At 43.5% G+C, this 14,052-nt stretch overlaps 1 protein-coding gene across 1 annotated transcript in view; it reads left to right on the top strand.

Annotated features, from left to right (window-relative positions):
- The window catches only part of SGSM1 (small G protein signaling modulator 1), a 240,980-nt gene that overhangs the window by 158,495 nt on the left and 68,433 nt on the right, over window positions 1-14,052 (top strand). Inside the window, exons 10-11 of the mRNA XM_044288814.1 lie at window positions 12,054-12,121; window positions 13,525-13,688. Of these exons, the coding sequence (XP_044144749.1) occupies window positions 12,054-12,121; window positions 13,525-13,688 (232 nt within the window). The remainder of the gene's footprint in view (window positions 1-12,053; window positions 12,122-13,524; window positions 13,689-14,052) is intronic.

Below are 14,052 nucleotides of genomic sequence, written 5' to 3' on the forward strand. Positions count from 1 at the left end.
ATTGAAAGATGCCCTTGCTTTTCATGAGTTCCCGGATACATTGGAGAATGCTATGTCTTTGGCAGTACGGTTAGATAGACGTATTAGAGAGAGGTTCCCTCCGCGCAAGGGATCCCTTCTGTGAGTGGTTTTGTCTCACCTGCTCCCCAGGGTGATATGACATGTAACTCTGGGGTAGGGGAGGAACCCATGCAGCTGGGTCAGGTGTCTATCCGTTCTGGTAGTAGAAACTTTAGGAGGTTGCATAAACTGTTAATTATGTTATTACTGTGGGAAAAGTGGTCATTTTATTCTTGTCCTTTTGTTAAACCGCATGTTGATGAGAAAGAATCACAAAGAGGTTTATTTAAAGAAAAGAAAAAACGTCCCTGACTCTTGGTAGTGTGAATGGGGTGGTGGAGCAAGCAGGTATGCAAGCTCCCTGTAATACTCGTTTTCTCCTTCCAGCTATGGTGGTGCTAGACTCAAGAAAATTTATTGTTGAAGTATTCATTGACTGTGGTGCTGGGGTAAACCTTATTGATTTTCTTTTTCTTCAAAATCTGGGTCTAAGTACTTGCACTTTAGAAAGAGAGATTCCGATTTTCGCAATTGATTCTTCCCCTCTTTCTCAAAGGAGTCTCACTCATGGTATCCAGTTAAGGGTGGGTGATTCACATGTTGAGATCATGTCTTGTTTTGTCATGAAGGACTTGCCCGCTCCTATAGTCTTAGGTTTACCGTGGTTTTCAAAACATAACCCAATTATAGATTGGCAAGCAAGACAGATCATTGGTTGGAGTGAATTTTGTTCGGACAATTGTTTTGGCACATCGATCTCTGGTGTGTCTACTAAGGCTTTACCTCAGTATCTCTCAGATTTTGCGGATGTCTTTTCGGAGGGTGGGGCTCAGGAATTACCCCCTCATCGTGACTATGATTGTCCAGTTAATCTCATCCCAGGGGCTAAGTTGCCAAAGTCTCGGCTTTACAATCTTTCTCAACCTGAAAGAGAGGTCATGCGGAAGTATATTGCCGAGAGTTTGGCAAAAGGTCATATTAGGCCATCTAAGTCTCCGGTTGCAGTTGGTTTATTCTTTGTAAAGAAAAAGGATGGATCGCTGAGACCTTGTTTGGATTTCCGGGAATTGAACCGTATTACGATCTGTGATCCGTATCCCCTTCCTTTGATCTCCGATCTTTTTGATCAAATTGTTGGAGCCAAGGTGTTCTTCAAGTTGGATTTAAGAGGGGCCTACAATCTGATCAGAATCAAGGAGGGGGATGAGTGGAAAACGGCCTTTAACACGCACGAGGGTCATTTCGAGAATCTGGGGTAGGGGAGGAACCCATGCAGCTGGGTCAGGTGTCTATCCGTTCTGGTAGTAGAAACTTTAGGAGGTTGCATAAACTGTTAATTATGTTATTACTGTGGGAAAAGTGGTCATTTTATTCTTGTCCTTTTGTTAAACCGCATGTTGATGAGAAAGAATCACAAAGAGGTTTATTTAAAGAAAAGAAAAAACGTCCCTGACTCTTGGTAGTGTGAATGGGGTGGTGGAGCAAGCAGGTATGCAAGCTCCCTGTAATACTCGTTTTCTCCTTCCAGCTATGGTGGTGCTAGACTCAAGAAAACTTATTGTTGAAGTATTCATTGACTGTGGTGCTGGGGTAAACCTTATTGATTTTCTTTTTCTTCAAAATCTGGGTCTAAGTACTTGCACTTTAGAAAGAGAGATTCCGATTTTCGCAATTGATTCTTCCCCTCTTTCTCAAAGGAGTCTCACTCATGGTATCCAGTTAAGGGTGGGTGATTCACATGTTGAGATCATGTCTTGTTTTGTCATGAAGGACTTGCCCGCTCCTATAGTCTTAGGTTTACCGTGGTTTTCAAAACATAACCCAATTATAGATTGGCAAGCAAGACAGATCATTGGTTGGAGTGAATTTTGTTCGGACAATTGTTTTGGCACATCGATCTCTGGTGTGTCTACTAAGGCTTTACCTCAGTATCTCTCAGATTTTGCGGATGTCTTTTCGGAGGGTGGGGCTCAGGAATTACCCCCTCATCGTGACTATGATTGTCCAGTTAATCTCATCCCAGGGGCTAAGTTGCCAAAGTCTCGGCTTTACAATCTTTCTCAACCTGAAAGAGAGGTCATGCGGAAGTATATTGCCGAGAGTTTGGCAAAAGGTCATATTAGGCCATCTAAGTCTCCGGTTGCAGTTGGTTTATTCTTTGTAAAGAAAAAGGATGGATCGCTGAGACCTTGTTTGGATTTCCGGGAATTGAACCGTATTACGATCTTTTTGATCAAATTGTTGGAGCCAAGGTGTTCTTCAAGTTGGATTTAAGAGGGGCCTACAATCTGATCAGAATCAAGGAGGGGGATGAGTGGAAAACGGCCTTTAACACGCACGAGGGTCATTTCGAGAATCTGGTTATGCCTTTTGGGTTAACTAATGCGCCAGCGGTATTTCAGCGATTCGTCAATGACATTTTCCATCATTTTGTGGGGAGGTTCGTGGTAGTTTACTTGGATGACATTCTAATTTACTCTCCTGATCTGAAGACCCATCAGGATCACGTGAGACAGGTCTTGTCGATCCTTCGGGAGAGTAAATTATATGCCAAATTAGAGAAATGTGTGTTTTCTGTGCAGGAGCTTCCGTTTCTGGGATATCTGCTTTCCGACTCTGGTTTTCGTATGGCCCTCGAAAAGGTCCGGGCGGTTCTGTAATGGGACCGTCCGGAGAATCAGAAAGCCTTGATGCGGTTTTTGGGGTTTGCTAATTATTATAGAAAATGTATCTTGAACTATTCTACTATTGTAAAACCTCTGACCGATATGACGAAGAAGGGCGTCTCTGTCTCTGTCTGGTCGGATGAGGCATTGCAAGCTTCTTCGGCTATTAAGGAATGTTTTGCATCTGCTCTCATTCTGGTGCAGCCCAATGTGTCTCAGCCATTCGTGGTGGAGGTTGATGCATCAGAAGTGGGTTTGTTTTTTTTCCAAGAAGCTCTTGGTCGCCGAGAAGAATTATGATGTAGGAGATAGGGAATTGCTGGCCATCAAATTGGCCTTTGAGGAATGGTGTCACTGGTTGGAGGGGGCGTCTCATCCCATTACGATATATACTGATCATAAGAATTTGGCTTACCTGCAATCTGCCAAGCGTCTGAATCCTAGACAGGCTAAATGGTCACTGTTCTTTACCAGGTTCAATTTTGTGGTTACTTTTCGCCCGGGGGTTAAAAACGTCAAGGAAGATGCGTTGTCTCGCAGTTTTCCTGGGGAATGTGATTCAGAGGATCCTGCTCCGATTTTGGCTGATGGGGTGGTGGTCTCCGCTCTGTACCCCGAATTGGAGATGGAGGTGTTGGGAGCCCAGGAGGGGGCTCCTGGTTCTTGTCCCCCAGGGAGGTTGTTTGTTCCTGATGGACTGCGATACAAGGTATTCAAGGAACATCACAATACTGTCCTTGCTGGACATCCTGGTGTTAAGTCCACCTTTGATCTTGTGTGCCGGAGGTTCTGGTGGCCCGGGTTACGTAAGAGTGTTGTGGTTTACGTAGCAGCTTGTGAAACCTGTGCACGGTCAAAGGTTGCTCACACTCGACCTTCTGGTTCACTTCTTCCTTTGTCTATTCCGTCTCGTCCTTGTACGCACTTGTCTATGGACTTTATTACGGATCTGCTGAGTTCCTCCGGGACAACAGTAATTTTGGTGGTTGTTGACCGTTTTAGTAAAATGGCTCACTTTGTATCGTTAGCTAGTCTGCCCAATGCCAAGACTCTTGCTCAGATTTTTGTTGATGATATTGTGAAATTACATGGCATTCCCTCGGATGTGGTTTCTGATAGGGGCACGCAGTTTGTCTCCAGGTTTTGGAGGGCGTTCTGCTCTCGGCTTGGCATTCAACTTTCGTTCTATTCGGCTTTTCATCCGCAGTCGAATGGGCAGACAGAGCGTACTAATCAAAACCTGGAGACCTACTTGAGGTGCTTTGTGGCTGAGAATCAGGAGGACTGGTCCTCATTCTTATCCCTAGCAGAGTTTGCTTTGAATAACCATAGGCAGGAGTCCACGGGTAAGTCGCCATTTTTGGGTGCATACGGTTTTCATCCTCAGTTTGGTACCTTTTCTGGGACTAGTTCCTCTGGGATGCCAGAGGAGGAGAGATTTTCTTCTACCTTGTCTTCTATCTGGCGGAGGATCCAAGTGAATTTGGAGAAGATGGGTGAGAGGTATAAGCGAATGGCTGACAAGAGACGTATGACTGGTCCGGACCTGTATGTGGGTGATCTGGTGTGGTTATCTACTAAAAATATTAAACTGAGAGTACCATCTTGGAAACTGGATCCAAGATTTATTGGACCTTACAAAATATCTGCGGTGGTCAATCCAGTAGCGTTTCGTCTGGATCTTCCGCAGACTTGGAGGATCCATGATGTGTTCCATAGGTCTTTACTGAAGAAATATGTGAAACCGGTGGAACCATCGCCATTCCCTCCTCCCCCTGTTCTGGTTGATGGAAATTTAGAGTTCGAGATCTCTAGGGTTCTCGACTCAAGAGTTCTTCGGGGTTCCCTTCAGTACCTGGTACACTGGAGGGGATACAGCCCTGAGGAGAGGATGTGGGTTCTGGCTGTGGATGTTAGTGCCAGCTGACTGGTGAGGGCTTTTCACAGATCCCACCCGGATAAAGTTGGGCCGAGGTGTCCGCAGGTCACCCGTAGAAGGGGGGGTACTGTCATGCCCTGCTCAGGTTATGTGCGGAGGTCTGCCAGGTTAGCAGCACGTGTGTAGCCTTTTGTTTTTGTTTTGGAGTTGAGCTGCATCCGCCTCCCTTCAGGTGCACTGGGTAGGGTCGTTGGTATGAGTTTAAATTACGCCCACTCCCAGTGTCCTGTGCGGGTTATAGCTTCTGTCTTGCTCAGTGGAAGGAAGAAAGGATTTGCTGTTCCTGCTCAGTAACAAGATAAGTTGGTTTTGTTTTTCTTGTGGTTGTCTGCCTAGGCTGTTAGAGAGACGCCTGCCCCCTCCAGGTCCTGAGGGAGCAGGCTCCCTCTTTCCCCCTTTCACCATCTTAGGGATTTTAGGGAATCTTCAGCCTCGGCACGGGGACACGTTCTTTCCCACCTTTAGGGTCTGAACGTGGGCATAGAAGTCTAGGGAGAGCTGGTAGGGATTTTTCAGGAGGTGACCTTTATCCCCAGCTTTTTGCCTAGACACTTGTTTGGTGGTATTCTGTGTATCTTGTATCCTGTTAGGCCCCAGGTAACAGACCTGGAGAGGGCTTGTCTAGTCCCAGCCAGGAGGGCTGGGGGGCCACAAGGCTGAGGAAGCCTGTTAGAGGGAATTGAGAAGGAAGCCTGCAGAGGCTCTGTGTGGTTCCAGCCAAGAGGGCTGAGGAAGCCTGAGTTTGGGGGGACCCAGCGACGCCTGAAATCAGATGGACTGCTGGACCATATTCCCCCAAGGTATTTAGCTGCTTCCAGCAGGAGGACTGGTGAGTTGCGCTGGTCACAGCTAGGAGGCTGTCTAACCAAAGCCGAATACCGCAGTGTGAACACTGAGCTAGAGGTGAGTTAGGGAAAACCTCTGTATAGTGTCGGGCAAGTGTTTGTTGTTTTGTGTTGATGTAACACATTGTGAGGTAAAGCTGCGACTTCATGGTGCCGAGTGATGCCAAACTTAGAAGTGTATGTGATCGTGTGACAAATAAAGCACTGTTTGAGCTTGCAAACCCCCTGTTTGATGAGAAGTCTGTAATTGCTGACACCCTCCTGGCTGGGACCAGACAAACCCTCTCCAGGTCTGTTACCTGGGGCCTAACTCTCTTCCTCTCACACATTGAGGATTCCTTTATCCCCAAGTGACTATCACACCTGACCTCACCTCAGGCCAGGTGATCGTGGGGAAAACACAGCAACTATAACGTACACTCCTCTAATAGGTTTCCTGCACCATTCTAGGAGACACATATCTTCGCTCATATATGAGGCCTGTCACTGCCTCACACAGGGTATTTTGAACACCCTGGTAAGGAGTTAATGTGCACTTAAGTCTGGTGATCTACTGTAAGATTGTTGCACTTCTTTCAAAGAAAAGGTTAATGAAAAGTCTGCATAAGTAATGCTCTATGACTAACCACATGTTAATGCTAAGGGAATGTAGACAAAATAAAAAATTTGCAGGTTTCTTGACATTATCCTGGTACAGACAGGCAATATGAGTGAAAGTGTTAATTACGACAAATGATCTTTTGTTATATTCACAAATTCTGAGAACACTATAATTTTCCTTGAAATAGAAGGCCTCATGAACACAACAGTATCCATTTTGCAGTCTGCAAACCGTAGATCTATAAAATACTGATACTGTCCATGTGCCATCTGCATTTTTTAGCAGACCCATTGACTTCAATGGGTCTGCGGGCCACATTTTGTGGACCAGAATAGGACATGATCTATAATTCGTGGAACACACATATGTATGTGAGCAGCACATGGAAAACGGATATGGTTGTGTGCATGAGGCCTTACAGTAATATAAAGACATTCATAATAAAGAGAGGGTATTGTAGAACTTATGCCATAGGACATTGCTTTGGTACTAAAATGCTTATTTGCCTTTGATTTAAAGGGGTTTTCCAGACTCCTGATTTTGATGACTTAACCTCAGGATAGGGCATTAATATCTGATCGGTCAGAGTTCAGCACCTCGCATCTCCACCAATCAGCTGTTCCCTTCAGCCTCTAGGTCATCAGTATCTGATTATGGGGGTCTGATAACCAGGACTCCCACCAATCAGCTGTTTGAGATGGCACCGATGCTTGCAGTAGCGCAGTGGCCATCTCACAGGGGATAGATCATCAGTTTAAAAATCTAAAAAAAAAACTTTAACCAGTACAGGACCGCCGCACGCAGGATTGCGTCTTTCCTCCTGGACGCGCCGGGGCGTCATCTCATCTCGTTCGCTGGCAGGCTGTAGATGCGATTTTTTAACCCCTAAAAGGTATATTAGACGCTGTTTTGATAACAGCGTTTAATTTACCTGCTACCTGGTCCTCTGGTGGTCCCTTTTGCTTGGATCGACCACCATAGGACACAGGCAGCTCTGTAAAGTAGCACCAAACTCCACTACACTACGACCCCCCCCTGTCACTTATTAACCCCCTGATCACCCCATATAGAATCCCTAATCACCCCCCTGTCATTGATTACCCACCTGGAAGGCTCCATTCAGATGTCTGTATGTGTTTTGCGGATCCGCGGTGTCTGTGTTTTGCGGATCCGCAAAACACATACGGACGTCTGAATGGAGCCTTACAGGGGGGTGATCAATGACAGGGGGGTGATCACCCCATATAGACTCCCTGATCACCCCCCTGTCATTTATCACCCCCCTGTAAGGCTCCATTCAGACATCCGTATGTGTTTTGCGGATCCGATCCATGGATCCGCGGATCCTCAAAACAAATACGGACATCTGAATGGAGCCTTAGAGGGGGGTGATCACCCCCCTGTCATTGATCACCCCCCTGTAAGGCTCCATTCAGACATCCGTATGTGTTTTGCGGATCCGATCCATGGATCCGCGGATCCTCAAAACAAATACGGACGTCTGAATGGAGCCTTAGAGGGGGGTGATCACCCCATATAGACTCCCTAATCACCCCCCTGTCATTGATCACCCCCCTGTAAGGCTCCATTCAGAGGTCCGTATGTGTTTTGCGGATCCACGGATCGGATCCGCAAAACACATACGGACGTCTGAATGGAGCCTTACAGGGTGGTGATCAATGACAGGGGGGTGATCACCCCATATAGACTCCCTGATCACCCCCCTGTCATTGATCACCCCCCTGTAAGGCTTCATTCAGACGTCCGTATGTGTTTTGCGGATCCGTGGATCCGCAAAACACGGACACCGCGGATCCGCAAAACACGGACACCGCGGATCCGCAAAACACAGACACCGCGGATCCGCAAAACACGGACACTGGCAATGTGCTTTCCGCATTTTGCGGATCTGCACATTGCCAGAACTATATAGAAAATGCCTTTTCTTGTCCGCGATTGCGGACAAGAATAGGACATGTTCTATAGACTCTACAAAAAACGCAGTGTTCGCCTGATTTTGTGCGCACACTTGCGTTCAGTCCGCCCCACCGCAGTGACAGAAATATTTTTTTTTCTGATCACTGCAAAAACACCGTAAAATCGTTGCGGCGCTATAAAAAGATCACTTTTGAGGGGCATGGCGAGTTCATAGAAGATTTTTTTTTGCCACAAGTTAGCGGAAATTGTTTAGTTTTTTTTAGTTTTTTCTTACAAAGTCTCATTTTCCACTAACTTGTGTCCAAAAAAAAATCTCACATGAACTCACCATACCCCTCACGGAATCCAAATGCGTAATTTTTTTTATAAATTTATATTCCAGACTTCTTCTCATACTTTAGGGCCCCTAAAATGCCAGGGCAGTATAAATACCCCACATGTGACCCAATTTCGGAAATTCCTAAAAGGAATTTGGGCCCCTTTGCTCACCTAGGTTGCTAAAAAGTGTCACACATGTGGTATCGCCGTACTCAGGAGAAGTTGGGCAGAGTGTTTTGGGGTGTCTTTTTACATATACCCATGCTGGGTGAGATAAATATCTCTCTATAATGACAACTTTGTATAAAAAAATGGGAAAAGTTGTCTTTTAGAGAGATATTTCTCTCACCCAGCATGGGTATATGTAAAAAGACACCCCAAAACACATTGCCCTACTTCTTCTGAGTACAGCAATACCACATGTGTGACACTTTTATGCAGCCTAGGTTGGCAAAGGGGCACCTTTAGGATTTCACAGGGCATTTTTTACACATTTGAATTTCAAACTACTTAGTGAGTTCATGGAAGTGAGTATTTTTTGTCACAAGTTAGTGGAATATGAGACTTTGTAAGAAAAAAAAAATCATTTTCCACTAACTTGTGACAAAAAAGAAAAAGTTCTATGAACTCACTATGCCCATCAGTGAATACCTTAGGGTGTCTACTTTCCGAAATGGGGTTATTTGTGGGGTGTTTCTACTGTCTGGGCATTGTAGAACCTCAGGAAACATGACAGGTGCTCAGAAAGTCAGAGCTGCTTCAAAATGCGGAAATTCACATTTTTGTACCATAGTTTGTAAACGCTATAACCTTTACCCAAACCAATAAATATACACTTATTGCATTTTTTTTATCAAAGACATGTAGATCAATAAATTTAGAGAAAAAAATATATAGAAATGTATTTTTTTATTTTTTATTTTACAACTGAAAGTGAAAAATTTCATTTTTTTGCAAAAATTTCGGTAAATTTCGATTATTAACAAAAAAAGTAAAAATGTCAGCAGCAATGAAATGCCACCAAATGAAAGCTCTATTAGTGAGAAGAAAAGGAGATAAAATTCATTTGGGTGGTAAGTTGTATGACCGAGCAATAAACCGTGAAAATAGTGTAGTGCAGAAGTGTAAAAAGTCGTCTGGTCATTAAGGTTGTTTAAGCTAGGGGAGCTGAGGTGGTTAAAGTGCTAGTTTCAGCACCTGGAGGTAACAGCTGATTGGTGGGGGTGCGGGGTGTCAGACCCTTACCGATCGGATATTAATAATCTATCCTTATTAATTATTTTTTTGTAACCTTGCTTGTGGTATTTGATAATAATGAGACTTTTAGGATTTCCCCTTCTTTAATGGTAGCCTCTACAAAGATGTATGAAACAAGAAGGGATTCAGGCGCACTAGCAGTTCATAGTGATTCTTTTTACAATAAATGTGTTCCTCTCATGTGTAGAACCTTGTAAAATTAAAACATTTACTAATGTAAGGGGTTATTCAGGGTTTCCACCCTTAGGATAAGCTATCATTGTATGATTTGTATGAATACCCATTAATTTTGACAATTTTGCAATTATATTACTTTTGAGGAAACTTGTTTTGATATTTTTAAACCGATTGTAAAATGACAACACAGGACATTGCACAAGGGATTTGAAAATGACAGCTTGATATTTAAACAAACCAACATTTCTGGGTCAGTTTAAGCGCTATTCTCATCCGATTATGATCACCTCAGTGTTTTTGTTGGGCTTAATTAAATTCTGTGATCGCATTGCAACCTATTTAAAGGGGTTGATCAACCCTCAGCATCCATCACTATCAGTTTAACACCCCACACCTCTGCCGATGAGCTGTAGCCGTGCTGCTCTCTTCAAAGTGAATGCTAGTAGCGCTATAGTGACCACCTCTGTCCACCATACAATGGATGGAGCTGTGCACTTCTGGCACTCAGTTCTGGTGCCAGATCAGTTGCAGAAAAGCTTATCATTGTGGGTGTGTCGTGTCGACCCTGATAACATTGCTAAGTCCAGGTAAGGCTACTTTCACACTAGCGTTTTGGCTTTCTGTTTCTGGGATACGTCATGAGCTCTCAGAAGCGCTCCAAAACGGATCAGTTTTGCCCTAATGCATTCTTAATGGAAAAGGATCCACTCAGTTTGCCTCCGTTCAGTCACCATTCCTCTTTGGAGGCGGACACCAAAATGCTGCTTGCTTTGTTTTTCTGTCTGCCATGTGGTGCGAAACAAGACGGATCCGTCCTGACATACACTGTAAGTCAATGGGGACAGATCCGTTTTCTCTGACACAATCTGGCACAATAGAAAATGGATCCGTTCCCCTATGACTTTTAATGGTGTTCATGACAGATCCGTCAAGGCTATAGAGCACATAATACAACTGGATCCGTTCATGACAGATGAATGAGGTTGTATTATTGTAACAGAAGCGTTTTTCTGTCCACCATGTGGTGCGGAGCAAGACATATCTGTCCTGACACAATGTAAGTCAATGGGGACGGAGCCGTTTTCTCTGACACAATAGAAAACAGATCTGTCCCCCATTGACTGTCAATGGTGTTCAAGACGGATCCGTCATGGCTATAGAAGACATAATACAACCGGATCCATTCATGACGGATGCATGCAGTTGTATTATTGTAACGGAAGTGTTTTTGCAGATCCATGACAGATCCACAAAAAACGCTAATGTGAAAGTAGCCTTAGTCTCCCAGTATATACACTGTCCTGCTGGCATATGCCCATTCTTCTATGCACTTAATAAAAGGAATGGCAACAATTACCTGACTCACGTGTGCCAAAACAATACTTTTGGGGCTTCTGTTGAGCCTATAGGGCGCACCTTTTCTTCTCTCGAGCTACACCCAAATTGTTGCTCTTGGTGTTTGGTGTGGGTGCAGGGCAAGAGATGCAGGTGCCGTGGCTGGCGAATGGTGCTGGAGTCAGTAACCAGGCCAGTTGTAGAAAATGAGTCTCTTAAGTGAAGAATGGGAGTTGTAGTACATCCACCGGTTTGTAGTACTCCTTCCCTCTATCTCTCTGAAGTCTCTTTCTGCAGAATCTAAGACTGGAAATAGTATTCTTGCAGTGGTGACTGTAGGTTGGGGGTACAGAATTAAGATCCGGTGGGCCAGACTATTTCCAAGCGTGAAGGGTGTCTTAGCAATGTCCCACTATTTGCAATAAAGTCTCCATCAGCCATAAGCAGCAAATACCTTTTGGACTGACTCCAATACTTGGCCATGCAGATTCTGGACCTTCTAGTTCTTTTCTTTCTCTTTTCCTGGAGTACTGTGAAGTAGAGATGATTTTCTATGGAACTCTTAGACATCGTGATACTGAGTTTGGGCCATGTAGCCTCATCTCACTTTCTCAGCTACGTAACTCATAACACTAGACTGAACTAGAGGTGGATCCAAGACCATCAGCCAGCCACTTACAGGGGCAGAGTCAGGATTATCAACTCCAATTGATCCATATAGAGATATGCTGGAACATTACAAGCCATTCAAATATTAAATAACATTGCAGAATAAGAGGGTACTGCAGACACACCAAACATGAGGTGAACACATTTAAGGGATTACGTTGTACAAAATGTGTTAGATATGTTTAATGATGTTTGAGTAAATATATGCATGTTCTATATTATTGCCTCTTTGTGGTAATATTTTCTAGTGTTTATTGGGACTATGCAATGACTATTCGTTTTGAGGAAATTGTGTATCTCCATTGTCACCAACAAGGTATGCATTTGTATACTTTTTATAGAATTAAAACACCTAATGCAACTGATAATATAACTTTTTTTTTAAACTGTCCTTAACAGTCGTGGTCCATGTTGACAAGATAGTATTGTGTATTTGCCAGAGATTTCCTGTTCTGTCATATTCTAAAGATGTTCTTATTTAGATCTGGTTACTGTGAAGGCTACTGCCATACAGTGAACTCATTAACATGCTTCTAAAGCCAACCATGATGATCTGTTCTTTGTAACATATTGAATTCTCTTTAGTCATTAGGATTTACATAGACTGTGGCGATAAGTTGGTGAATACAGGCTAATGTACACCAAGAAAACAATACTTCTATGCCATTAAAACATCCCACCATTTTGCCATCCCTTAACACATGGTAATTTCCAGTTTACAGCTCATACTCTCCCTTTGAAAATTAACTGAAACCAAAGGGGCACTGTTCTCAGCAGAGTGCTGCTACCCCTTAACTTTGGCTCTATGAGGCCACCCCGATATTATCTTCTGATGTTTAAGTGAGCCTGTAAGAATGTATCTGAACACTTTTCGCTGTTATGACACATATTGCCGGGAGAACTGAAAACCACCATAGTTGGCACAGTTATTCCATGCTGCCACATCACTGGGTGATATTTACTTTAGTGGGCTGGTATACCAGTAGATGCAATTATATGGCCATTAAATCTGTGTTTAAAATAAAGTAGCATGCATTTAAAATAACAGAATATTAATGACACCTTGTCATGAATATTCTGTCTCTAATACCCTGTTTTCTTCCAGTTGTTTTCTTCTTTTATTTCCATTTCATGATTCATAATTCTGAAGTAAATATAAAGTAAGTAGTAAAGTAATATTATTAATTACACTTTCCAAGGGTAAAAAATGGCAGCTTAAAGAAATTTAAAGGCAACGGGTTGTCCAGCTTTTAACAGTTTCAATCCCCACATCCTTTCCCAATTTTGGACTGCCATTTACTGCAGTGTCACATCCCCGTCCATGCTGGAAGTTTACAAGCGGGGACTCGAGCCCTGCAAACACAGTGGTGGTCTGAAGGAGCTGGAACCGAGTGGCAGGAAGTATGAGAGAGGCAAAAGGGGGAGGGCACAATCTTTCATGGCAATGGCTGTTCTAGCCAGTAGTCAGCCATAAGATATACAGTGGCTTGGATTTTAATTTTACTGCAGTTTTGCAGATTTAGAAGATCCTTTCATGTATGTTTGTGATGGCTTTGACAAAGTTACCATTGCCTGCTCCTTCAAATCTCATGTGTATGGCCAGCTTTAGTATTCAACCTAGATATTTTGCTTCTGAAATGATAGAACCTCATATCTAACATGTTGTTGTCATGCAACAGTAGTGAAGATACTAATATGCGCTTTCTTTTCATTATCCAGTGGACAGTGGTGGCACTGTAGTGTTAGTCAGTCAGGATGGAATACAGAGACCTCCTCTCAGGTTCCCCCATGGAGGGCATCTCCTCCAGTTTCTCTCCTGTCTTGAAAATGGTCTACTTCCACACGGACAACTTGATCCTCCATTGTGGTCGCAAAGAGGAAAGGTATTCTAGATCAGTCCATTCTGGAGATTTTCTTAAAGGGAACTCATCAGGCTCCTTGGCTTCCAGTCAGCTGTGTTTTAATTAGAAACACCACAGTATTTGCTGCTGTTTACATAATATTACAGGGAAATCCACCTAAAATGTATGTTTAACAAACAAAAGAGATGTTTTGGTGTATTATATCCTGGAGTTTGTGATTTCTAAAGCTATGGGTTTCCACCCTCACTTCATTGATAAAAATCTTATAACACAAGCATTCTAATCAAACTGCTATTAATATCCATTTTATTTATTTATTTTATGCACTTATATAGCGCTACTATATTCCACAGCAATTTACAGACAGTAGCATCCAACTGTCCCC

This window comes from Bufo gargarizans, chromosome 1 (genome assembly GCF_014858855.1).
Source record: "Bufo gargarizans isolate SCDJY-AF-19 chromosome 1, ASM1485885v1, whole genome shotgun sequence".
NCBI lineage: Eukaryota > Metazoa > Chordata > Amphibia > Anura > Bufonidae > Bufo > Bufo gargarizans.